General features: G+C 44.1%; 1 protein-coding gene across 1 annotated transcript in view; it reads left to right on the plus strand.

Moving 5' to 3' along the window:
* Nucleotides 1–27,835, plus strand: part of fry (Protein furry) — a 542,054-nt gene that overhangs the window by 69,270 nt on the left and 444,949 nt on the right. The window contains 9 exon segments of the mRNA XM_069301552.1: nucleotides 1,654–1,882; nucleotides 2,449–2,633; nucleotides 4,214–4,392; nucleotides 9,272–9,399; nucleotides 11,381–11,570; nucleotides 20,277–20,456; nucleotides 25,953–26,129; nucleotides 26,317–26,466; nucleotides 26,852–27,018. Of these exon segments, the coding sequence (XP_069157653.1) occupies nucleotides 1,654–1,882; nucleotides 2,449–2,633; nucleotides 4,214–4,392; nucleotides 9,272–9,399; nucleotides 11,381–11,570; nucleotides 20,277–20,456; nucleotides 25,953–26,129; nucleotides 26,317–26,466; nucleotides 26,852–27,018 (1,585 nt within the window).

Consider the following 27,835-nt stretch of genomic DNA (forward strand, 5'->3'; position numbering starts at 1 on the left):
CGCCTGGGGAATGACTTGGGTAAGGTGTGCTAAGTTGTTGTTTAGGAGTTTTTCCATCATTAATTCAAACAATTTGTATACATCAATGGTAGCCCCATTGGGTTGGATGTCATTCTCTGTTGATGTGGATGAGGTGTGTGTTGGGTCAGCATCAGGGATGGGTTGGTTTACTTGTATAAAGAATTTAGTTAGGAGTCAGTCCAGAGTTTTTTCTAGTGCATTTTCAAGACGAGTGACAAGTGTTTCAACAAGATCGGCACTCAGTTGTACATTTTGTTGGAGAGGATTGGACTCTGGGGTTACAGGTTTGTCGGTGACAGACATATCGGGTACAAGCAAAGGCTATGGTTGAGTGTGAGGTAGTGGTTGATGATGGGCTGAGTTAGGTTGTTTCAATGCACTACTGTATTGCAGGTTGGTGGTAGGGAGAACCTTAGTTTTTGCCACTATGAATGAAGGACAGTGTTTGAATGTAATGTCATGATTGCCACCACAGTTTGAGCAGGTGAGTATATCTGATGCACAGTCTTGTGTGTAATGGGAACCAGAGCATTTCCCACATTTAATGTCTTTGGTGCAGCCTTTTGAGGTACAGTTGAAACCTTTATGTCTGAAGCACTGAATGGGACATGGCACGTACACCTCTAGTTTATGGAGTAATCTGTTAATCCAAATCTGATTGGGGAAAAAGTAGTCTAGAAAAGTAAGTAGGGCATTGCCTGTATCACTCAGTTCTCCACTTGTTCTACACATACATTTTTGGACTCCGAAGATTGGAATGTCATCTGCCTGAAGTTGTGCCTTGATGTCGTCTGCACTAATGTCTTCAACATGTCAGGTTACATATTTGGCTAATCGGTCACCTAGTGATTTGTGGCATTTGACTTTGTATATCCACAGATGCCAGTAACATCTGAAAGCTCTAGTTCCTCGCTGTGTTTGTGGTCCATTATGATTAAGTTCCATTGTTTATTTGGTCTGATATCATACACTTTGATCATAAATATCTTGGGAATAGCATGATATAGGATACTTTGTGCCCTGCTATTTCCAAAAACACTCCTATCTTTGGACTTATTGTCATCAATGTCAAAGATGAACGTTTGCAACCAGGAGAATTTGTCATACTTTCGTTGAGCAGAGGATGTTGATACTGAGGACGCGTGGGGCCAGGATGGTCTCTGTTTACCTGTGTATGATGGCGTCACTTCGCCTCTAATCTGTTCGCCTTACTGTGATGTGTACTGTAAAGGAAAACTCCCTCTGGATCCTCCTCTAAGACTGGGAGACCATCCTGATCTAAATGCGTGCCATGTAACAGTGGTTTCTTAAAGCCCTCAAAGGTATCGTGAATGTTTGAAGGAGAGATGCTGTGTGCACCCCTGCGCCTCTCTGAGTGGGCCAGGTTCTGGCTCTGGTTCCTGGTAGGCAACAAGAACTCTCTGACTGATGACCCCAAATAGTATAGCACTATTTTTATATATTACATAAGGAAATGGACTGCATTGTGATCCTGGTCTTTCTGGCTTGAAAAAGTTTGTGCGAAGCCTTGGTAAAGAATATGAATGTTATGATAATCATATGTTATTTATACATTGTATTACAATAATAGTTAAAATATATAAATTGTATAATTAATAATTATAATTTTAGGAACCAGACGAGATGATCACAGGAGAACGCAAGCCTAAGATTGACCTGTTCAGAACTTGTGTGGCTGCTGTTCCTAGACTCATACCAGATGGGATGTCTGGCAGGGATCTAGTCGACATGCTTGGGCGGCTCACTGTTCACATGGATGAAGAACTGAGAGCGTTAGCTTTTCAAAGCCTTCAGAACCTTGTGCTGGATTTCCCTGAATGGCGGCATGATGTTGTTTATGGTAAATAATCATTTCGATTTTGTTTTTCTTAAGAGTAAGATATGAGAGCAAATGTTTTTCTATTGTTAACAGGCTTAGCACTCTTCCTTCCCCACAGCTCATTTAAGCCTTTGTCTATTAATTGTCTCTGGAATACAATCCTAAACTAAGTTTACAACCAGTTTTCCCAGTTAATTTAATTCAAAGTTAAGGAAACAGTTAAGGACTGGTGCTCAGTCATCCTTCCTTGCTCATGACTTGAACCTGTTCACATATTCCAGTAATACACTGCATTATTGAATCTTGTTCTTACTTTGATAACTCTATAGTCAAATTATAGTATAAAATTCAAATGAAAATAGTTTATTCATAAATGTTTGTGTATTTATGTTTGGGTTCATTCTAAAGACATACTAACAATAGTATTTTAAATTTTAACTGCTTAAAATTGGCTAATGTTTCTTGTTAATCATTGGCTTGTAACAGCAGTGATCATGCTGGACTGTGTAACAAATGTTTACTCCCTAGATCATGTGTCCAAAATTCCTACAATAATTTATTTACCTCTAAAATTCTTGCTGTTCCAGGCTTCATTCAGTTTATAGTAAAAGAAGTAGGAGACACATCACCCCAGCTGCTTGATAACGGAGTGAGGATGCTGTTGCAGCTGTTGACTGCTTGGAGAAACGCTCTCTCCAACTCCAATGCCACCATTAGTGCCAACAAACGTGACCCTGGTGTTGGAGACCTCCATCATCTCCATCTTCATCAGGTATGCTTACGTATTTGACTGTGGTATATTATAATGTTTATTTTGGACGAAGGCGTGATGGCCACAAGTTGTTGAACAACGTATCACTATTCACACTTTTTAACTCGGGATTGGGTTATATTTGTTAATTAGGTTCTGTGGTTGGGTTTATCTTGAGCTTTGGTATCATGTTCATTGGTCAGATTTATCGTAAGCCCCGACCTCATGTTCATTGGCCAGATTCATTGTAAGCCTCAGCCTCATTTTCATTGCTCAGATTCATCTTAAAACTCAGCCTCAGTACTGTATATCAAATTTAAACTTGAAAGGAAAAATTGTTTTCAATAAAACAGTTATACATTCCTTTCATGTTCATCCCCCTATGCATTCTCACCCACCTCCTTAGTCAACCATCTGCCACCCACCTGTTCTGCTGCCTGCATTCCAACTATGCCCACTCTGCCAACCATCTCACTACTGCCCACCTGCACACACTGACACCTGCCCGACCACTGCTGCCCACCTATCCATCCACTGCCGACCGCCCGTCCTGCGGGGGAGCGGCACAGTGGACTTCTCGCCTCTTACAAAAACAAAAACTGGGCGACTTCTCGTCCCTGACAAAAACAGGGCGCCTGACAGTGGACAGCGCTCGGGATTCGTAGTCCTAAGGTTCCGGGTTCGATCCCCGGGCGGAGGCGAAAACAAATGTGCAGAATTTATTTCACCCTGATGACCCTCTTCATCTATCCGTAAATAGGTACCCGGAAGTTAGACAGCTGCTACGGGCTGCTTTCTAGAGGTGTGTAACAAAAAGGAGGCCTGGTCGAGGACCGGGCTGCGGGAACGCTAAGCCCCGAAATCACCTCAAGATAACCTCAAGATACCAGTGGCAGTAGAGTATAAACAGTTAGGTGTTTTGGTTTATAAATTTACATCTGCAGCAGTGGCAGTAGAGTATAAACAGGTGTTTTGGTTTACTAATTTACATCCGCAGCAGTGGCAGTAGAGTATAAACAGTCGGGGGTTTTGGTTTACAAATCTATTTGCTTATATAATGCATTTGTATTTTGTCTCCTATTTTCTTTAAGAGTTGTGTTAACATACTCCACACAACATGTATGGCATTGAATGTGAGAGATGAACCAACTTTTAATACAGGTTTAATATATACTGTACATGATAGATAAGAATTTATAAATAAAAAGTTAAAGTTGACATGCAACCTTGGAGTAACGTATATGAAATGCATAACAGGATAGTCCAATAATACAGTGTCTTCATTGTCCACAGAGGGGTGATTACGTCCAATAATACAGTGTCTTCATTGTCCACAGAGGGGTGATTACGTCCAATAATACAGTGTCTTCATTGTCCACAGAGGGGTGATTACGTCCAATAATACAGTGTCTTCATTGTCCACAGAGGGGTGATTACGTCCAATAATACAGTGTCTTCATTGTCCACAGAGGGGTGATCACATCCAATAATACAATATAATCATTGTCCACAGAGGGGTGATTACGTCCAATAATACAATATAATCATTGTCCACAGAGGGGTGATTACATCCAATAATACAATATAATCATTGTCCACAGAGGGGTGATCACAGTGATGTATTGCGGCTGGCAGAAGGTTTTGCCCTGGTGCTGTTGTGTAGTTGTCGGCAAGCTCCTCGCAGGGTGGCTGTGGCTATTATGAGGGAAGTGAAGCTGTTGGCAAAGGCTTTAAGTGAAGAGGATCCCATCAACCAACCTGTGGTTGATGTTATGGACAGGTAGGTTTTGGCGACACATTTCGTTCAGGACTTATTTTAACACTTTCGCGCGCCCGACAGTACCCTGTGTAACTTTCCCTGTGTGCGCCGTTCGTTTCGGGCAACCTTGCAGCGACACTTAAATTTTAATAGTCTTTTCGGTCTGCTCACCTTAAATTTCCATGTATGTATTCAAGTTTGGTATCATTTTGTTCACAAAAGAATGCTCTAGAGGAATATATCTATAAAATTTCTCCAACGCCGACGTGAGACCCGCACCAAATAAAAAACTATGGCGATCGTTAGGCGTGAGCGCCAAACTGCGATGAAATGTTCATGTTTTTTTCATGTTTGTCAACCCCAGAATTTTTCTACGTCGTTAATTTTGGCATCACTGTGACCGCAATAAAATTCCCTACACGGACATATGAATATAAAATACAAATCATGGGCGCACCCCACCCGCAAGACTGTGGGAAGTTGCCCAAGGGCTACCTGCTACCGCATGCCCAACTGCACATGCGTTACACCACTACTGAAAAGTTTATACTCTTCTCATGTTTCTGACCTTCATTTTCAATGTACGTGTTTTATTTTGGTATCAATGTGTTACCAATGAAATGTTCTATAGGAACATATGTATAACATGTCACCAAAGCTAACGTGATGCCGGCACCAAATAAAGAACCAAGTCGTTTGTGTAGTCGCACTGTGATCGCAATAAAATTTCCTACACAGACATATGCATATAAATTATACAACATGGGCACGCCTCACCTGCAACGACCCCCAAAGTCGTCGAAGCCTTACCCGCTAGAGCACACTCAGTGCCACACCCTCTACACCCAATACACCAGACAAACACATACAGTTTGCTAACATAAGTTTTTGTGCTACATTTTTCATTGTGGAATCAAAATATTCGCAATAAAATGCTCTAAGTAGAGAGACCAATATAAGCAATAACAACCGCAATATATATAAGCAATACCAATAACAAAGTATAAAGACTAAAATCGGCAGTTTCCTGTGAGCGCACAAAATCTGTAAAATGTATATACAGTACTCGTTTCAGTTTTCTCACCTGATTTCTCATGCTACAGCGTTCGTTTTGGTATCAATGTGTTCGCAATAGAATTCTCTATAGTGGTATATGCATATAAGGTCTAAAAGCCCGGAGTGAGTCCCACAGCAGAGCCTAAAGTTTGCCAAAGTTACTCGTGAACGAGCACCAATTGGCACACCTGCATACTAATGTATATACTCATTCAGATTGATAACATAAATTTTTGTGCTACGTCCTTCAGATTGGTATCAAATTGTTCACAATAAAACGATGCGTATTTTAAAACTAGTCCCATAATACTAGAACAAATAGAATTTTAACAAATATTTTATTTTTTGGACACTTTTTGACGCTCATCACCACAAAATTATTTATATCTTTCCAGTGTTCTGACATCAATTTTCACGTTACATCTTTCATTTTGGTATCAAATTGTGCACAGTCTTAGGCGCTCATTTTGAAACCACTCCCAGATTAATTGGATAAAATTTAAATTTGTAACAAATATTTTAATGAGCGACGCCGGACCTCGTTACCGGAGACGAATCACGAGAAAAATGAACGACGATGTTTGATGTTGTTGGTGCACAAAAGTGTTTATTAATGTTGCTGTAATGAAAGTTTTGGGAGCTATTTTCAATGCACCTATCTTTATATATATATATATATGCTTTCTTATGTCCTGGATAACAGTATTTCTAGTCAGAACACTGAAATCCTGTTATCCAGACTGTCTTATGATTATAGTGGGCCTGTGTTGGAAAACTTGAGCCTAGTCTTGGTGGTCTGAAAACATTGTAATGTGTTTGTTTCATAATGGTGCCAAGACTGTATTACTGTACAGTATTTCATTAGCATCTGTCAACTGGCAGATAAGATTCTGGGGAAAACATGATATTGGATAAGTAAACAAATTCTAGTACCAGTCTCGAGCCTTAAAGTATAACATTTGCTAATAAAACAAATTAGCATATGTCTGCATTTCTGCTTTGTCCATGATATAAAAATTTAAAAATTTTCTAGTGCATTTAGAGTGCTTATATTATTGCATTTCAGAAGGAGGGGATTTCATTTTTTTTTCACCTTTTTCTGGAATGGGCAAAGCACGAACAAATGCTGTGAGTTTGGATTTGCTGTCCACACACATCTGGTGAATAAACACTCCAGTTTACCAAAGGAATCAATGACTGGATGATGATGCTTAAGCTCCTCTGCCTGGAAAAAACAGCACTGAATGATATGAAATGGCTCTTTCTGGGTGAGCCCCAGTGGCTCCATGACGATATCTCACCGTGATGGCTCCTAACTACTAGGTCGCAGCAGCCGTGGAGTTCCATTTGGCCTACTAGGGATGAGTGCCAGAACGTGGCTTTTCCCCCCTCACAGAAGCAAAGGAACAGGTGACACTCAGCCACCTCACTGGGAAAGCATCTAGAAAGTCAGCAAACCATTACAGACCATTACTGGGTTCAAAGAGACTGAAGCCTCAAAACTGCCAAACAAACTTCCCCAACAATGTAAACGAGCAAATCTCTGGAAACAAATGTGTGCTTGTTCGCCTCGCCCCTCCCACTAGATGGGGGAACACCAGGGCTTGTGCTGTCCATTGGCTAATGGCCTCAGTTCTGTCCCTTATGCAGAATGGAAACAACATCTGCTATAGGGCTCCTGGGTCATCAGCCCACTGTGGCGGGTCCTAATGCTTTTCAGCTAAATTCCAACCTTTCTTGGACTGTGTTCTGCACGGCCTTTTGTTGTGTGTTGTTTAGGTGATGCATTGACCTGGCTTTTATTGCACTTGGAGCTGCCAGTGCTCAGTGCTACTGTCCCTGTGAGCTCTCTAGCATAGCCCCTGTACTGACAGCAGTCTCTTCTTTAGTGTGTTCAGCAGCTCTCTCTCTTAGAGGGCCGTTCCATTTGGGAGGGCCCTCACCATGGGTGAGTTAAGGGGTTTTCTTGCCCCCTCTGCCTCGGCTCCGGTTTGGGAGTGTGCTTGGCTCGTTGGAGTGCACAGGTGATTTACGCTCTTGTACTGTACATACTGCACACTGAAGTCGACCTTCCCAGCTGTGTAGCACAGGCTGTGTTGGTTTACTTTCAGGCCTGGCATTGTGTCTCCATTGCCTGGGTGTCTTGCTTAGTTTACCCTTCAGGCCCTGGGAATTCCCCACAAGTTTGTTGTGGCCTATGGGTATTTCCTCTAAATCTTTTCTCACTTTGTGTGAGTTTGAGTGTTGCTAGTCATCTGTGCCACGAGGTGGTGATCATTCTCTCTGCCTCTGCCACTCTGCCTGCTGGGTCAGAGACACCTACAACCCTGAGTCCTGTGGGGTTGGCTCTCCCCATGTGGCGCTTTTCTCAGACCCTCTAGATGAAGTTCAAGCTTATCGGGCAGCTCCTGCTTGGTGGGTTTGTTTTGCCTATCTTCAGCAGCCTAGGTTATGTCCCGTTTGGATGCCACAGAGCTGGCATGCCTTACGCTTAGCGACCCTGAATTGGGGGTGTTGGTGACTTCCACCTTGACTCCATTCACATGTTTCCTTTCCCTTCGGGTGTGGTTTGTCCTGCATCTGATCCTCTCCCCTCCCCCCGCCCACCCCTACATCAGGCTCTGAAACATTTGAGGGTTTCCAGGGCAGGGTTTAGTTTAGGATGCATGTCTGCAGGTGGTTCGTTCCTCTTTAAGTGTGGAGGCAGTTGAGCCAAGTGGTCCCGCTAAAGTTTCTGGGTTTACCTTCCAGCCAACCCGTTCTTCTCAGGCCTCTTCTTGGATACGGCTGTTCTGTCCCAGGCGAAAGGCGTGGATGCTGGTTCTGCCCTGGAGCCTATGTGTTAGCTTTCTGTGGTGAGGGTATTTTGCTCTTCGGAATGGGGTTCTCATATCCCCCCCCCCCCCTTCCCTATATGACTTTGATCTGAGTGTAGCTTTTCCCCAGGGTTCATCCCTCATGCCTGTACGCCCATTGGGGATTCTCTTATGGGGATTTCCCTTTCTCTCGGGGTCTCTCCACAGTGGCTCCAGGGGATCTCTTCCAGTACCTCCTGCAAGACCCAAAGTTTGCCTCTGTGATGGACCCTGCATCTTTTGAGTTTGGTTTATATTGTTGGGGGAGTTTGTTTTGGCGGTTATGAGGCTTCGACTTCTTTTGATCTCGGCAGTGATCTGTATTGGTTTGCTGACTTTCTGGATTATTTTCCAGTGAGATGGCAGTCACCTGTTCCTTGTGTCTCTGTGAGGGGACCACGGGCTGGTCCCCAGTAGGCCAAACAAAGTTCCTCGGCTAATGCAATCTGGTAATTGGGAACCATCTCGGCGTGATAACTTAAAGGATCCACCGGGACTCGCCCAGAAAGAGGCATTTCGTTACATTCAAGGCTGGATTTTAGTTGTCATTTGTGTCATCACGCAGTTCATATACAATAACAACCACCACTTTTACTCTTTCAAATACTTTCTTTAACGTACAAATATTTTAGTAATGAAAGGTATTCATGGCCTCATACCACTCTTTATTCATTAATAGACATGATCCTTATTATATAAGTTTTAACTTCTGTTCTTCCAGCATAATGTTAGTGATGGGGTTGCCACATGTATACTCCTATCATCTATTGTGACAAATTTATTTATTTTCCTTTGATTCTACTCATATCCTCCAGAAATACATTCTTATGTGAACTTGGGGACCATTTTAATATGATATTACTAGACCCCTTCTTATATAATTCGACACATATAATTTAATATTAGACCCTTCCAATACAATACAGTATTATTAATCATACAATATTTGTATAATTATAGTAATATCTTGGGTGCATCTATGACATTAGGTGGTGTGGATGTGTTGTGGAGGGCGTGTTATCATTGCTGCCTCCGGGGGAGAGGTCTGCAGTAGCAGCTACCACCACCATCGACCTGCAATGGCTTGCTGACCGTAGCTCATCTGTGTGGACTGGAGGTGAGTGGAACTCATTTGTATGGACAAGAGGTGCATGTAACTCGATGCAGGGGGTTTCTGCTCTTTCGGTCCTGGGGGCATTTTGTTCATTTGCAGCTGTCTACTTCTTTTCTGGGGGAAGAGTGAGATGGTGGGCTTTTGGAGGGGTCCGTGGGTTATTGATGCTTGGTCGGTCTGGTCAAAGGTGCCTCAGCTTCAGTGTCCGAGGGTGCGGTATGGGTTGATGCGATTTCCCTCATTCCCTGTTCCAGGGCTCGGGTCTCTCAGGTTGTCCGCAGGGTTATCAAGTCTAGCCAGTCTGCGGTCTACCCTCATGCCCATGATGTTCGAAAGTTTGCGGGTCTTGCCGCTGTCTTTTGTCACGTGAATCCCCTGCATAGCAGTGGAACTGCCTTTTCCCTTCACCTTCAATGCCTCTGCACTGGAAGTATACATCTACACCAACCCAGATGAGTCATCAGTCGTGCCACCTCTCCATACCCCCCAGGGCCTAGCGCGGCCTGGTACGACTCGGAGGCAAGCCGGGTGTCTCTGCTAACCGGTAGTTTGCCCCCACAAACAAGCAGTTAGCCGCCTTCAACTGACAGTGGTGCAGCTCAACACAAAGGCACCACCAGCCATAACGAGCAGTTTGCTAGTTGACCAGATGTCCACCTTGCGTTGACACTGCATGAGTCATCACCGTCGGACTATATAAAGGGCGCCGCCTCCCTGGAGAGAAGGCACTACGGGCTCACCATAGCCCATGTTACCTGGAACTTTTTATTTCAGGTAGCGAATCTAACAACAACAACAACAACCCTGGAGAGCCAGTCTCTCCCTTAGTGCTCTAGGATCACCTTTGTGTCTTTCACCCATCGTCCACCTTCAGCCAACGTCGTGTGATTGATGCCATGGTGGTATGGTAGCTGTCTTCATTGCTTATTCTGTAGTTTATTTTTACATTTAAGACCATAATAACTTGTTCACTTTTGCATTACATGAGAGCCAAGTATTTTCAGGGGCATTTATGTTCATTAATATTTCAGTAAATTGTTTAATTATTTATTTGATGATTTTTATTTGTTTCCAACTGCAACTTACACTCTGCAGGGCCAATAGCAGCATTTGTTTTTCATTATGTGCGGGAGAGCCATACCATCTTGGTTCAGTATAGCTGCGATACCACAACCCATCACACTTTGGTAACATGTTCGGGCATGGGAGGTTTTGGAGGTCGAACAGGGTCCTGGCCGCCCATTGTCTCATAAACGTTCCAGGCCCTTAGCGGCATTGTGTGGCTTTGGGCCATCAGTTGCAGCCAGTTGTCTCATCTTCGTCATGAGGCATGTGGTACTGCCGCCTCCCTGGTACGTTCCTCATTTACTTTTCTTTGGGTATTTAGTCCCAGGGAGCCGACGAGACTCCCTGCAGAAAACCAGTGATGAATGTAATGAAGTGCCATTTTCTGGGTGAGCTACAGAGGCTCTCTGGAGCCAGGGAACCTCCGGGGCTCATCCATAAAATGGCGTTTCATTACATTCAACGCTGTTTTTTTCCTTATTTCCCATGGAGATTGTGTGCATCTTGAAAGGAGCAGCACATGAGTGAGGAGGCAGGCAGGCTTAACTCATGAGTTACCTGAGCTGTCTCCTGGTGGTGTACTTAGGTACTATACTAGAACATGGTAGTTTGCCTAATGTCAACAAACAAATTCCCTAGTTTCCATGATTTCGTTTTTGTTTTGCTTCAATATTTTCTTGTCACTTTTACTGGTGTTTTGGTCAATCCTGGATCCCAATGATCCCCTTGCTCGTATGAGCATACCAGATTCTGGTCCTGGTGTTTGGTAGGCCTTTGCAAGTCCAGAGGTCTGGTGGTTTTGTGAACGTTGGTTGTACTAGAGCTCTGTGTCAATGTAACTCCCACCTTGGAGCGACTAATGCCACCCAGAAAGGGCATTTCATTACTTTTAACACTATTTTTATTTTTTTTATTGCAGGGTTTCTAGAGGATAGCAGTGTGAAAAGTGTAAGTGCACAGCACCTGGTGTGTGAGGACGTGTGGGCACTTGTGTTGTGTGGATTCATTCTTCAGGGTCGCGTTCTCACCTCGTGTCCTCAGGCTGTCAACCATGCTTGGCCCATTGTCTACACAAGAGCTAATTCTCTCTACTCTATTGTTGACCCAACGTAAGTCACACTTGTCATGACTATATTATAGATTTATTCAACCTTTATATAATTTTGTAACTCTTTTTTTAAAATATATATAATATTGTAATGTACAGCATATCTATTGTATTTGTCTTGGTCATTGGTTAACCTTTTTTCTGTGGGGAGCCCAAGGTGGGGAGCCCCTTGGGCTCCCTGGAGCTATCAGATTGATATGCAATATATTAGTCTGGGGCATCAGTCAATTGGAGTTCAGCCTACTATGGACCACAAGCCAGAACCTGGCCCCTCCTCAGAGAGGCAAAGGAAGCAATGGCCTATGGAAGCCCCCCTTGTACTTGGGGGCATTCCATGTTTGCCATTGACTGGGGTTAGCACCCAGAAAGGTAGGCATAATAAAACAGACCCCACATGGTAAAAAAATTGCAACTGAAGACAGAACAGAGAGGCAGAACTCCCACCAACCTAAAGAACAAGTAAATGTCGCCGCACTGCTTGTCCGTACATCCTCTACTTCCCCATTGTGCTGGCTCCTCATACCTTCCATTCATTGGCCGATTTGATCTGGGGCAGTCGTTGACTCTGGCCTCAGATTTTTGGCAGTTGTGTACCTTCGTGGTGTTTTCTGCTGTGTGTGGTGTAGTGACCAGGAAAAATCAAGAGTACTGGGGCTGCATGCCCTAAGTGCCCTGTAAGTACTACCCTTCGTTCCTAGGGTTATCTTCCATACAGTTCTCAGGAATCGCTTCCATAGGGGTCTTTGCTGCTCGGCGATTCCCCGCCCTTGGGGCCAGTTGGGGTCTTTATGGCCTTGGGTAGGAAGTGGTATTGTTTGCTGGTAAGGGCGCAAGGTACTGCGCAGCTTGCCTACCTCCGCGGCAGCTGGTTTCTGTTCATTCTGGGGACGTTGTACTTTTGCAGGATTTTTCTTTACTTTTTGTTTTCCCTACATGGAGGAAATTGCACACCAGTTTTTGCAGTACCTTGTCCAGGCTTTCCATAGCAGTCAGCCTGCAAACTCTGGAAATCCCCATTGGGGCTCGTTTGCCCAATGGATGCATCTTCTGAGTTCCGACTCGCCTTGTGAGAGTTTGAAGGCTGCTCTGTTCCCTTGTCTCAGGGTGACAGTCAGCTGTTTTGCCTAAGTCATGCTGCATGACTTAGGCAAAACATGCAGCATGACTTGGGCAAAATGACATGGCTGGGTCAATGACACCTTTGATCTGGAGTCTTGCGAGTTGTATTCTCTGGTTGTACTCCAATTTACCCATTCTCTTGATACTAAGGTTCGGGTACAGGCGGCGTCGGTGTTGCATGCTAGGTTTAGGTTGCTGCAATGCGCTAGGTTCATTGCCCACCCAGATGTCCCAAGGCTGCCCTGTTTTGGTTATAGGGTCCTGGACTTGGGGGCGTTAGTCACTTTGACTTTGGTTCTATCCGCGCTTCCAGGTAATTTCCCAGTTGGTGATGTTCGCCCTACCCCCCCCCCTCCTCCTCAATTCCCTGCTTCTGGCTCCCAAACATTTGAGGGTTTTGGAGTCGAGGCAGGGTTTAGTTGGCGAATGAGATTCAGGCAGCTTCGGGGGCTGCCCCATCCGGATCAGGAACAGAAACATATGAGCCTGTTCCTCTTGCCGAAGCTTCTATACCAGCGGACCCCTTTCTTCTCTGCATTTCTCCTGGACTCTGTCTTTTCTTCAGGGGTAGAGGGTGTTGAGGATGGCTCTGCCCAGCAGCCTAGTTTGGAGGCTCCCGAGGCTGGGGAGGAGAAGACCCGGGGGCTTGGAACCCTTTGATCCCACTTGGGTGTTGGTGCACTCTTCGCAGGATTTGTTGTTGCAGGGGGAGTAGTTTTCATACTCTCCTTCCCTGTATGAGTATGATTTGGGGTCGGCTCCTTCCCCAGGTTCGGTTCTGGGTTCCCTTGGGTTCCTCGGCACCCCCTTTCTCGAGGTTTTCTGCCTCTTAAATCTCACCTATGGAAGTTCGGGAGGCGCTTGCGTCGTACCTCCTGCTAGACCTGGATGTTGCCTCTGTCATGGATCCGTCCTTGTTTAAGTTTGGTTCTTCCTCACAAAACCTCACAAATCCAGCTCCGAACATCATCCTGCTTGGGGACTTCAACCTACGGCACCTGAAATGGAAGCACCTGGCTAATACAGTAATATCAGAAAGAATACCAGGAAGTAGCCTAAATGAACAGGCACATGCAAATGACCTGCTACGGATGTGCGATAAGTTTGCCTTAAACCAGCAAATAGTAGAACCAACTAGGAAGGAGAACACGCTGGACCTCATTTTCACTAATAATGATGAGTTGATCGGGAACATAATGATTACAAATACCTGTTACTCAGATCACAACTTAATTGAAGTTCTGACAACCATGGGGAATGGACCTTCAAAACCAGTCCAGATTCCCGGTGGAGGAGATTTCAGCAAATTCAACTTCAATAATAAACGGATAAACTGGGAGCAAATAAACCAGGACTTCACAGAAATAAACTGGGAAGAACAGCTAGGAAATGCAAACCTGAACCAGTGCTTGGAAAAAATAAGCACAGTAGCACTAGAAATATGTTCAAACCGCATACCCCTAAGAAAAAAGAGAAAGAGAGGCAGATTGGAACGGGAACGTCGTTCCTTATATAGGCGAAGAAAACGAATCGCGGAACAACTTGAGAGTTGCACCCTATCTCAAGAACGGCGAAGAAGGTTAGGTAGAGAAATAGAAACAATTGAACTCAAGCTACAAGAATCATACAAAACCCAGGAGAGGCAAAGAGAGCAAAAGGCCATCAGTGAAATAGAGAGAAATCCGAAATATTTTTTCTCCTATGCAAAATAAAGATAAAAAACCACATCTAGTATCGGGCCCCTGCGAAAGGGAGATGGAACCTTCACCGATGACAACAAAGAAATGAGCGAGTTACTGAGGAAGCAGTACGACTCTGTTTTCAGCGAGCCATTAAATGCACTAAAGATTGTTAACCAAAATGAATTTTTCATGGATATGATACCAACATCAAATCATATATCAGACGTCGCCCTATCCCCACTAGATTTTGAAGAAGCCATAAACAGTATGCCTATGCACTCTGCACCAGGCCCGGATTCTTGGAACTCCATATTCATCAAGAACTGTAAAAAACCACTATCGCAGGCCCTTCACATTCTGTGGAGACAAAGCCTAGATACTGGCGTTATCCCTGACATACTAAAAACAGCAGAGTACCCTAAAAACACCACTCCATAAAGGAGGAAATAAGGCAGAGGCAAAAAATTACAGACCGATAGCACTAACATCGCACATCATAAAAAATTTTGAGAGAGTGCTAAGAAGTAAGATCACAAAATACATGAAATCACAGCAACTCCATAACCCCGGACAACATGGTTTCAGAACAGGGCGCTCTTGCCTGTCGCAGTTGCTGGACCACTATGATATGGCATTAGATGCTATGGAAGACAAACAAAACGCTGATGTAATTTATACAGATTTCGCAAAAGCTTTTGATAAATGTGACCATGGTGTTATTGCACATAAAATGCGTTCAAAAGGAATTACCGGGAAAATAGGCAGATGGATCTACAATTTCCTGACTAACAGAACCCAATGTGTAATAGTCAACAAAATAAAATCCAGCCCATCAACCGTGAAGAGCTCAGTCCCCCAGGGTACTGTGCTTGCTCCAGTACTTTTTCTCATCCTCATATCGGACATAGACCAGAACACAACCTATAGCACTGTATCATCCTTTGCAGATGACACTAGGATTTTCATGAGAGTTGGCAACATAGAGGACACGGCAAACCTCCAATCAGATGTAGATCAGGTCTTTCTATGGGCTACAGAAAATAATATGGTGTTTAATGAGGATAAGTTCCAGCTCATGCGCTACGGAAAAATTTAAAATATAAAAACAGAAACCACGTACAAAACTCAGGCAAATCATAACATAGAACGAAAAGGCAATGTAAAGGATCTGGGTGTACTCATGTCGGAAGACCTTACCTTTAAAGAACACAATAAAGTAGCCGTCACAACTGCAAGAAAAATGACAGGTTGGATAACAAGAACTTTTCACACTAGAGATGCTATAGCGACGATGATACTTTTCAAAACGCTGGTGCTCTCTAGAGTGGAGTACTGCTGCACAATGACAGCCCCTTTCAAAGCTGGAGAAATTGCTGACCTAGAGAGCGTGCAGAGATCCTTTACTGCTAGAATCCACTCAGTAAAACATCTAAATTACTGGGACCGACTAAAGAGCCTAAATCTGTACTCCCTTGAGCGCAGGCGGGAGAGATACATAATAATTTACACGTGGAAAATAATTGAGGGGCTGGTCCCTAACCTGCACACAGAAATAACACCACATGAGACCAGAAGACATGGCAGGATGTGCAGAATACCCCCGTTGAAAAGTAGAGGTGCAACAGGTACTCTGAGAGAGAACTCTATCAACATCAGAGGCCCGAGACTGTTCAACACGCTTCCACTACACATAAGGGGCATAACTGGCCGACCCCTCACAGTGTTCAAGAGAGAACTGGATAAGCACCTCCAAAGGATACCTGATCAACCAGGCTGTGACTCATACGTCAGGCTGCGAGCAGCCGCGTCTAACAGCCTGGTTGATCAGTCCAGCAACCAGGAGGCCTGGTCGACGACCGGGCCGCGGGGACACTAAGCCCCGGAAGCACCTCAAGGTAGCCTCAAGGTAGGTAGGTTCCTCCCTGGATTGGATGTGTTTAGAGGTTCCAGTGACTTCTTGGCTGGCAGACTGTCCTTTTTTTTTTTTTTTTTTTTTGCTGGTGGAGTGGCATGGGTTTTGTCGGATCCGCACGCTTGAGTGGCAGGAGGTAGTTATCGTTCTGCAGGTTTACCTTGGGGGCAAGGTTGAACACTTTAATGCGAGTTTGTTCACCCCTGTGCTTCCACGGGATGTTGGCCATGTTAAGCTGCACACGCAGGTTCCCGTCCATTTGGCGTCTTTGGTAGCGAAGGACTTGCGCATTCTCAGGCATTTGGCTTTGGTCTTGTGCTTTTTTTCCTTCTTAAGTTGTCCTCGGACTGGCTTGAAGAGGATGTTGAGGCGTTGATTGCCAGCCTTCGTCAGGTGTGCTTGCCTCGGCAGCTCGGGCATCGACCACGCTGTTGAAGCTGTTTGCACCGATTCTGCGGGAGGTGGTGTCTCTGTTCTTTGCCTCTTGCCTCGTGTGCTATTAGGCCGTGCTCGCCCTCTCCTTGGAATCCACTTGGGCCCTGGCTCATAAGTTTCTGTCGCCTTTTTGTCTGTTGCTGTTTGCAGAGGCTGCTTTCTCCCAGTTTCTGCAGGCGGCATTGTTTAGTTGTCATCCTATGTCAGACTCGGTTCTCCGTGGAGGCCGTTCTTGGGCCTCTCGGAGGGGTCGTGCCAGGGCTTAGAGTTCTTCTAGTCAGGGTGGGCCATTGATGTCAGTTTCTGAGCCAGCGCCTTCTTTGGAGCCGGCATCATCTTGTCAGCTGGCTTCTCGTAAGGGGCATCGGCCCTTTCATGGGTGATGGAGGAGGGGGGGGGGGGGGGGAAAGCTCGTACTCTTTGCTCATGCCTGGTCCCAAGATTCGTGGGCATATCGGGTTGTATCCTCCGGCCTGTGGTGGCATTGGGCAGCGGCTCCTCCTTCAGGGTGTTCAGGGCTGGTGGGCAGGCTTTTTCCCCTGCACTCCATCGAGTCATCTTGGAGTGGGTGCGCTTTGGCATGGTCGAAACGACCCTGTCCCTCGGGTAGATTTCCCACCTGATTCCACTACCGAAATGGGATTGTGAAGATCTGAGCTTCATTCTGGACTTTGCCCGTCTGAACCCCAGGATTCCTTGCCCTTCCTTTCAGATGACCATTCTGTGGTCATGATCACATCACCACTCTGTCCCAGGTCCGGCTTCTTTTGGAGCCGTGTTCTTGGATGGTGTCTCTGGGCCTCCAGGACATGTATTGGCATGTCCCAATTCATCCGGGGTTCAGGGACTGGTTCCATTTCGTGATGGGGCTGCAGGCTTACCGGTTTCATTGCCTTCCTTTTGGCCTGAATCTGGCACCTTGTGTATTTACGCGTCTTACCCGGGTCAGGCCAGGTAAGGTGGCCCCGAGAAGGCCACCCTCTTGAGGTGGCCCTCTTCTCGTTGGCCCCTTCTTGTAGTGGCCCCTTCGGTTTCAGGATTGTTTTTCCAAGACTCTTTTTCCTGTTGCCATTGGCCTTTGGGGGTCGTGTCGGGAAGCTTCATGCTTCCCTCCGTCACAGGGGTTTCTGCTCTTTTGGTCTTGGTGGTAGGTTTGTATGTTTGCAGCCGTCTCCTTCTTTTCTCCTCCTGCTCTTTTTAGAAGAATGAGACTGCTGCTTTCTGAAAGGGTCCTTGGGTTGTTGATGCTTGGTTGGTTAGGCTGGGGGTGTATCATGTGTTGTGTCCGGTTGTGGCGCTCTGCCATTACCTGCACACCACGGCCATGGTGGTCGGGGACGACCCAGTTTCCCTTCTTCCCTGTTCCAGGATTCGAGTCTCCCAGGTCGTCCACAGGGTTAGTCGGTCCAGCCAGCCTGCGGTCTATCCTCATGCCTACGACGTTCGTAAATTGGCTACGTTGGCTGCCGTCTTTGGTAATATGTCTTGGGCTGACATTGGGGCACGGGGTTTTTGGAGGTCGAACAGGGTCCTGGCCACTCACTATCTTCTCAGTGTTCCTGGGCCTAGTCGGGCCTGTGTTGCATTGGGTCGGCGGTTGCAGCCAGTTGTCTTGCCTTCACGTTGAGGTGTGAGTGCCGACTGCCTCCCTCTTGTTTTGTCTTTGGGTTAGTAGCTCTGGGGAGCCGAAGGGGCTCACCCCAGAAAACCAGTGTTGAATGTAATGAAATGCCAGTTTCTGGTGAGACCTGGAGGCTCCCCCACATCTCTCCCTCCCTCCAGTCAGTGATTTTTTGTGTTTTTGACATCCAGCTGCAGAACTGGGGTGTAAATAGCCGGCATGGGGGTCTAGGGCTTCCCTTTTCCCCTCCCAGGGAGGGGGGAGCTGCGCAGACAGCGGCTCAGTGATGTTATACTCATTTGCTCGTTTTCATTTGGGGAGTTCTGTCCACTAGTTCAGCTTTCAGTAACAATTTCTTCACCAGAATAGGGGGTTGGTTTTGGGGTGTTAAATATTTCTGGGTGCCTGATCTGGTCGATGGCAAACAGAATGCTTCCAACCACACAGGGGTTTCTATAGGCCATTGCTCTGGTTTTATCATGTATGCCGATGTATATATTCTCTGTATTTCCTCTATTTCAGCAAGTTCTCCTACTCTGAATGGGCGATTATCGAGCAGTATTTAAGAGGGAACAGCACAAATTAGTTGAATAATAAGAGCATTGTGATGAAATCCTGGATTTTAAGGTTCTCATAATCAATCCTTTTACTTCCCTGGCTGACACTATATATGCGTGGTTATACTCGGCAAACATTACGTCTTCAGACATCATAATTTCCAGATCCCTTACATGCTGTTTTCCTACTATGAGGAGATCTGATTGTGTGGTACACTGTGCTGTATATACTTTGTTTTTCTTTTTTCCATACCTACGTACCTGGAATTTATCACAGTTGAACTTCATTTCATTTTATGTTGCCCAAATGAAGGCTTTTTAAATGTTAGCTTCAGTGTCTTCTACAGAAGTAATTTTCAAACTGATTTTGTGTCATCTGCAAATGATGACATAAAGCTGTGATTTGTATTTGTCTCTGATATGAGAATGAGAAACATCATTGCTGCAAGAACTGACAACTGACAATAATATCCATTGTCCTTCTTTGCCTATTATTCCTGTTAATTCCATTTTATGGGTTAGCATGCCATGATCACATTTAGTGAACAAATATAGTGTCGGCCGGCTAGAAAAATTATAGGATGGATTACAAGAAGCTTCAAATCCTGGGATCCCACCACAATGCTCATACTATTTAAATCACTTGTGCTGTCCTGCCTTGAGTACTGCTCTATACTCACTTTCCTGATCAGAGCAGGAGAGAGATTACTAAAATAGAAGGAATGCACAGAACATATACAGCATGTATAAACATGATAAAACACCTAAACTATTGGGATCATCTCACACCTCTCAAAATGTACTCTTTGGAAAGGAGATGAGAGAGAGGTATCAAATTATATATACATGGAAACTACTGGAGGGCCAGGTCCCAAATTTGAACAGTAAAATAACATACTGGAGTGAATGATTTTGGTAGGAAATGCAGAATAGAGTCAGTGAAGAGCAGAGGTGTCATAAGCACGATCAGAGAACACTGTATGAACATCAGAGGCCCCACAGTTGTTGCTGGGAGAGCCAGCAAGTTCTTACACTTGCTGGCCCTCTCTGCAAGTGTAAGAAATATATCCAAAACAAAAGTAGAAGTCTTCAAGAAAAAACTGGACAATTTTCTGCAAGATTCACCGGACCATCCAGGTTGTTGTGAATATGTGGGCCCGTGGGCCGCTCCAACCATAGCTTGAGGGACCAAACTCTCACAAATCAAGCTTTGCCCCCAGGCTGCCCTTAGGGACTAGAAGAACTGCCGGAACCCCATCCAGATGGGGGAAGATGTTGCAGTATAAAAAATAGTGTATTTTCATCTTACACCTGTTTGTTTTTCAGATTTTTTTTAGGATAACAAAAGTTCTGATTATTTAAATGTACTGTATTTTAACAGGCCTCCTAATGACAACCGAGCATCACTACTTCGCAGTGCAACACAAGTTAAAAAGCCAATTAGTGAGAGAGATATTTACATGAATCTATGGCGAAATTACGTTGTCCTGGCCTGCCGTGTGGTGCCGGCAATCACCAAGACACCGGTCATCAGATGTGCTTCCCCAGACATCAGTTTAGGGTATGTTATGTAGTCTAACATTCTGAGTGTTTATTTTTCATCATGCAATTCTGTAATTTCTGGGAGGAAGAGAGAAGATGGATAGTGGTAGAAGTCTCTCTGGCTGAGGCTTTTTACATTTATCATTATTTACTGTATTCTTGCTTCTAGAAGATTGTGAAGGTAAGACGTGTCTGTGGGCTGGATAGTGATGGTGTACAGATCAAGTAAAGCAAATTTTATGATTTATCATTAAATGATGTAAGCTCTGCTTGGACAAAAACAAAACTAATTGAACGCTGAGATTTGATTTTGACATATTTGGGGCAGTGACTGTAACTTTTTGGAAGGTGAGCAAGAGCAAGGTGATACTCTTCTATTGTCATCATTCCATGTGCTTTGTTAGCTAATCTGCAGAGTGTTGCATAGCCTGGTGAAGGTTAAGGATACACTCGATTCTTTTCTCGAGGTTTGGATCATTGGTGTGTGTCTGGTCAATAGCTTGTTGTATGTGATGATCTCTGCTGTATAGGAGTTCCCAACAGATGATAATCTCTCTTTTATTTCTTTTTGATGACAACTATCCTTCAGCAGTTGTCACCTCATCTAATGATAGTCGTTGTTAATGGGAGATTGTAGCAGATCATGTATATTTTCTTATTCATATCTCCAAATCTCTCTCCCACCATGACTATGTGTAGTTGAAAGAATGCCACCAATGTGATTGTCATAGTTCAGAAAACCTTAAATTCAGGAAAATAATCACTCGTTATGGTGTTGTATGAGTTGATATGTAATAGATCATGACTTGAGTATTGTGTATTGTGCAAGAACTTGATGATATGGTTGTTAACGTTCAGCACTGTTTCACAGTTATGCCAGTTATGTACAACCATTTCCATTCACAATCACACAAATGTGATATATATATCAATGAGAAAATCATTTGGAGCAATGAGGTGACTTGAACCTGCAGTCAAGGTAAGGTGTGCAGCCGGGAGTACCTTGATCGCTGTTTTGAGTCGCCTCATTGCTCCAAATAATGTTCTCACAGTTTATAGCAGTGATGAGGTGATGAGCACTAAAAGTACATCTTGCCCCTTTTGTCAAGTACTGGTAGTTGGACGAATGATGCAGCTTTGAGGGTAAGAAGTACTTCTTGATGGTGGGGGATAATAGTGTTGAAGGTAGCTGGGGTGGCCTGTTTCACTGACAACAGAAATTAATACACAAAGAAATCACAATTACGTGATGTATCTCCGAGTGTGCCAAGGGGGCCTGACGGCTGAGTGGACAGTGCTCGGGATTTGTAGTCTTCAGGTTCCGGGTTAGATCCCCGGTGGAGGCAGAAACAAATGGGCAGAGCTTCTTTCACCCGACGCTCCTGTTCATCTAACAGTAAATAGGTATCTTGGAGTTAGACAGCTGCTACGGGCTGCTTCCTGGGGATGTGTAACAAAGAGGAGGCCTGATCGAAGACCGGCCACTGGGATACTAAGCCCTGAAATCACCTCAAGATAACCTCGAGATAAAGGTGTGGAGCAGGACAGCAGGATTGGGCCAACGTCCCGGGTCATCCCAGACTGGATGTTCGGCATGTTAAGGTGTTCCTTTTGACAGTAAGCTTTTACTGCAAAGATTAAATGAAAATTAGTGAGAATTGTAACATTTGGATATTCTTGGACAAGCAGTGTTAGATTACCATAAATTTGGTCTTCGTGCTGCACTCCAAAGCCACAGGTACTAAGTGGAGGCAATCTGTGGATATTTATCCTTAGTAATATAGGTGTAATTTTGTTGACCAGACCACACACTAGAAGGTGAAGGGACGACGACGTTTCGGTCCGTCCTGGACCATTCTCAAGTCGATTGTGATGAGGAAGTAGAGACGGGCAATAAATAGGCAAGAGAGAGGTGAGGAGCAAAGTAAGGTGTAGTAGAGGAGATAGTAGTAGGAATAAGAACTACAGAGGGCCTATTGGCCTTCTTATTCCTACTACTACTATCCCCCTCTACTACACCTTACTTTGCTCCCCACCTCTCTCTTGCCTATTTATTGCCCATCTCTACTTCCTCATCACAATCGACTTGAGAATGGTCCAGGACGGACCGAAACGTCGTCGTCCCTTCACCTTCTAGTGTGTGGTCTGGTCAACGTACTTTAGCCACGTTATTGTGACTCATCGCCTGCATAGGTGTGATTGTTCAGCATTTGCAGACAGCCAAGTCTCATTTTTGCCACCTCATGTCTGTACACCATCTTTGTTCTTGTACCTTGAATTTTATATTTTGTGCAAACAAGAATGACAGTGAGCGAGTGAGCAGGTTGACAGATGGTGATATGTTTTGTGATACAGGTTGAGCACATGGTTACATGGCTTAGGGTGTATCCAAGGTGGCTAGTTCAGAAAAAGGGGAGCATAGTTTAGTGAAAAAAAGGGTATAGATGTTGTATTAAGGAAGGAAGAATCTTTTCTTGCCTTTAGTGGGAAGATGGGTTCCCAGCTGAATCCCCCCAATCACTAGTAGTAGGCATCCATCAGTCTCAGGAGACTATGGAGTTGTACTCTGGATGTCGGTCTGGAGTGGCCTCTCCAGGGTGCAAAGCCAGGGTAGGTTAATACGGGAGAGAAGCTGTTACCCATGCATCAGGTCTACCCCTCTCCGTGGCGCCAAAAGTCTCCAATGGAAAGGCAAACGCCAATACGATTGGTTCCAGTGCCATCGCAGGAACTGTCAGAATGAGGTTGAAGGCAACAGCAAACTGCCCTAAGGGTTCCAGCTCCAGAGTTTACCTCAAGGTTGGTAAAAGAAAGCACAGGGACTCCAAACCCAGAGACCATCATGGTCAGGTTTGAACCCAACCACGACGGGTTCAAGAACCACCCCAGCAAGGGCAAGAACGATCCCAGTTTCCTGAAACAGAGCTTGGGCTGCATGAGCCCCAGGAGGTGGATGTTCGAGCCCCGCACCTACGGGTTCCAGACAGAGATCATCACAGCTCCCTTCACCAGAGGCCAGCTTCCTTCAAGACCAAGCAGAAGGAAGAGTAATAATTATTAATTAATTACAACAATTATTATTATAATTATTATTACAACTATAATTAACACTTTCGCGCTTTCCGCAAAGGTCACTCAGCCAACCGAATGTGCGCGCAGCGTTTTTATCGCTTAAGCGTAAAAACAAAAATGTGTATACTCTTTTTACTCTTCTGACCTTAGTTCTCATGCTACGTATTTCATTTTGGTACCAACGTGTTCGCAATAAAATTCTCTAGAAGAATATCAGTAAAAAAAGTCACGAAACGTATAGGGATACCAGCACCAAATAAATAACTACGAAGATGACTCGCCGTGAGCGCCCATCAGCAACAAAATGTTTTTACTCTTGGGATTGTAATCACCTCCACACTTATTCTACAGCGTTAATTTTGGTATCAATGGACTCGCAATGAAATTCCCAACACGGTGATATGAATATAAGCGTAGAATAATGATGCGGCCCGCCCGCAAGAGTGTGGGAAGTTGTGAAATTGTTACCCGGTATCGGTGACGGGACGACGCACGGCGCTTTGAAAGTTTATACTTATTTCACTCTCATGACATTAATTTTCTATGTACGTCATTCATTTTTGTGTCAATGTGTTCGCAATAGAATGTTCTATGTGCCCATAGGTAAAAAATATCAACAAAGCGTAAGTTAGAATAGCGCCAAATATAAAACAACGCTGGAACATATCAGTGAGCGTCAAACACACACGAAATGTTTTTACTTTTGTTATGTTTGTCAAGTTTATACTTGTTGCACACAGTTATTTTTGGTTGTATATTGATCGGAATAAAATTCCCTAAACAGACATATGCATATAATACATGATATGGGGGAAGCATTACCAGTATAAACGGCTAAAGTCACCCACCTGCAACCCGTTTGGGACAAAATACCATTTGATCGAAGTTATCCACACCTTTCATGAACTTATTGTACCATGCAGCCTAGTGGTGAGAAAGAGAGCCTCATAGCGCGCAGTTTGAAACAAACCCAAAGTAAATCGGATAGAAATTGAATTTTATACAAATATTTTAAAAGAGGACTCAACTTTATGTCCACTATGCGTTAGCGTTAGACGAAACGGGACGCGCCGGCGCGTCCAGATAGCGCGAAAGTGTTAATTAATAATTGTTACTATTCCTTCTGCTGGGTCACATTCCCAATCATTAGTGTGCAGGGAATGTTAGGGTGATTCCACTACTTATTGGTATGGGGTGGGGTGCCACACTTCTTTGCCAGAATAAATACTAGTCATGATTATTTTTACCCTGATGGTAAAGTGCTGGTTCTTAGTGGATGTTAGGTGGTAGAGTGACTGGACATTCTAACTAGCGATTAGCAGAGTGGTCTTTAGCAGTCTCTTTCAAGCCAAGTAGCAATTGGAAGGCATATCATTGTAATTGAATGGGGCTTTCTTGAGGTAATTCCAGTCTGGATTGGGAAGCCTCTGGTGTCTTCCTTGTACCAGCTATGACTTGACAAGGGTGCTTGAAAGGATCCCTGTTGCACTGGTGAAAAATGTCAACCTGCCATGATTATATAGTCCTACCCATGGGGACAGCACGACCTTGCTATGGGAGCAACCAATTGGTCCAGCTCATTACAATGTTTTGAATGTCATGTAGTCCTTGGGACTTGTTTGAGTGCAGTTAAATAAACCTTCTCAATGTCATTCCTGGCGTGACGGAGAATTTTCAAGATGTGAGAAGATTATTGGAGTGAGTTTTGCTTATAAGGACTTGATTAGATATAGCAGAGATGTAGGAGGGGGATTGAACATTCAAATTTAGAATTTATCACCGATAATTGAGCAAGTGGCAATGCAATGCTAAAATGTTTGATTCTATAGTATTTGTAGATCACTATCATTTAAGAATGCTAATCTTTAAATACTGTTCACATTCTTTTAATTTTGTTTTCTTTGATCATGAGGTTTAGTAACTTTAAAGATGCATGTGTACCTTATCACTGATAAAAGTAATGCTTGCCTCACATAAATCTCCAGCAATACTTCACGAGCGTTAAGACTGCCAAACGTGTCATAAAAGTAGAAAACTATATTAGACGTACATTTCTGTATATAGAATCTGCAGTTGTTAAACTTTACAGCACCATCAAACGGAATCGAGGAAATTTCTGTACTGAATTTATTACTAAATAACTAAACTGCCACTAGAAAAATATAAGTAGTAATGTGAAATGCTCAATCTTTAATATGTCTGACCTCATCCCACCAGCTAATCTTCTTTCCCCTTTAAAAGCAGCTCTTCCTATGTAGCTTTGTTAGATTTGGTGAAGTTCTTTGCAGACAAAACTAACTTTATTGCTATACAGTTTACATTTGATGTGTTTTTTAAATTGCTATCAGCAACTTGGTTCTGTTGAACTATGTATGTACATAGATGGCTGTAACCAGACCGTCAATGGCTAACATGGCATACAAGTTTGCTTCATATTCATCAGATCGTCACCAGAGAGTGGAGCGAGTGGTGAGAGGGGGGGAGAACGCCCTTACCCCGGCTACTCTGTTTCCCCCCTCTGCTTGTACAAGCTGCTTGTGCCTCTCCTACGCTGTGACAGCTCCGACATGCGAGAGGCTGTCACACTTGCTCTTGGCAAGATTAGCCATTTTGCACTCAGGTAAGCTGTGGTGATAACAAGATCGATTAAGGATCTTTGGCATCAGTAGTTAGCAATAATGCCAAAGATATTTCTCTTGTGAAGAATGATATATTTTTGCCATTAATAAAAGTTTTTGCATTGTATAGAGCTTTCACTTAATATTTCCATATATAGTAGCAATAATTGTATCCTTTTGTTAATTCAGTGACTTGATGGAAGAACTCTTCCCCTATATACGTGAGAGCATTGACCGTAAGCAGGAAAACATGCGTCGGCGGCGACGAAGAGATGCCCTTAGGGTGACATTGGTAAAACTATTTGAAATGATTGCTGAACAAGGCACCTTTGCTCTCAGGTAACTTTTGTTTTTATGGTTGGGTCGGGAAATATGATGCAATAAAACACAATTTGGCAGAGCTGCCTGCATCTTGTGTTTGTTTGAATTTATTTGATACTTTCTTGATCATGTTTGTTTAGGCTTGTTAAATATTTCTTGGTGTACCTACTTGGTTACAAAACTTCCAGGTTGTTAAATTTAGCATTTTAAAAACTCACGTTTTACCAGAGCTGGTTCAATCTCTGGTAAAAAGTCAGTTTTTATTAGATTGATTATTTCAACATAATGGGACCATAGCTTTAAATATATTTTTACCAAACTTTCCCAGTTTGCTAGTATTGCACTAATGTGGTGTTAGGTTTACTTAAGTTATTATTTATTTGTTTGTTTCCTAACTGTGTAGTGAGAATGTAATTGATGGAGACACAGGAACTCTACTGAAGCGATACCTGGAGTACATGGATGGTGCTCGTCTCTACTTGGAGAGTGAGAATGACAAGGATAACACACTCCTGCAGATCAAGACGCACTTCTGCCATTTTGTCCGTAAACTCATTGGCAGCTTCTCATGTGAGTACTTGGTGGTTTTGTTCATTATAAAGTGTAACCTAGCAATGCTAACAAAATTTTTATTCTGTATTTGCATTTTTAACATTTAAATACTGCCCCATACAGGTACAGTACTGTACTTGCCTTACCTTGCCGTTACCTTACGGTAATTTTGGGGGTCAGTCCCCCCACGGCCCAGTCCATGACTAGGTCTCCTACTTAGTAATACACTAAAAATAAATATTTTATTATATAAATTGCCATCCACTGTATGTATGGCATGTATGGACTGTATGAGTCTTGAACTGTGGACCCCACACGTGTCAGGCCGTTGCAGCAAAGTTTCCAGATGCTGCTTCTGGAAATTTTCCTTTTTAGGGCTGCTCATAGCCCAGTTGATACAGTTGATAGAGCTACAGCCTCACACAGGTGTGGGGTCGTGGTTCGAGACCCATACTGTTCAGGTGAATAGAATATTTTATTACACCCTGTAAGCGGACTGAACACTGGACGTGTGATCCTGTGGTCCCGGGTTCGATCCTGGGCGCTGGCGAGAAACGATAGGCAGAGTTTTTCACCCTGATGCTCCAGTTACCTAGCAGTAAATAGGTACCTGGGAGTTAGGCAGGTTTCATGGGCAGCTTCCTGGGGGTGGAGGCCCGGTCGAGGACCGGGCCGCGGGGGCACTAACCCCCGAGATCATCTCAAAATAACCAAGATAACATGTCATAAGTGCAATTGAGCATAGCATGAAGTGGAGGCAATCTTTGGATGCATGAAACCTGGTAGAGTACTTGGTGATTATCTTTAGTAATAAAAATGTAATTTAGCTGCCTTT

The sequence above is a fragment of the Procambarus clarkii genome, chromosome 46, assembly GCF_040958095.1.
Source record: "Procambarus clarkii isolate CNS0578487 chromosome 46, FALCON_Pclarkii_2.0, whole genome shotgun sequence".
In the NCBI taxonomy this organism is placed as follows: Eukaryota; Metazoa; Arthropoda; class Malacostraca; order Decapoda; family Cambaridae; genus Procambarus; species Procambarus clarkii.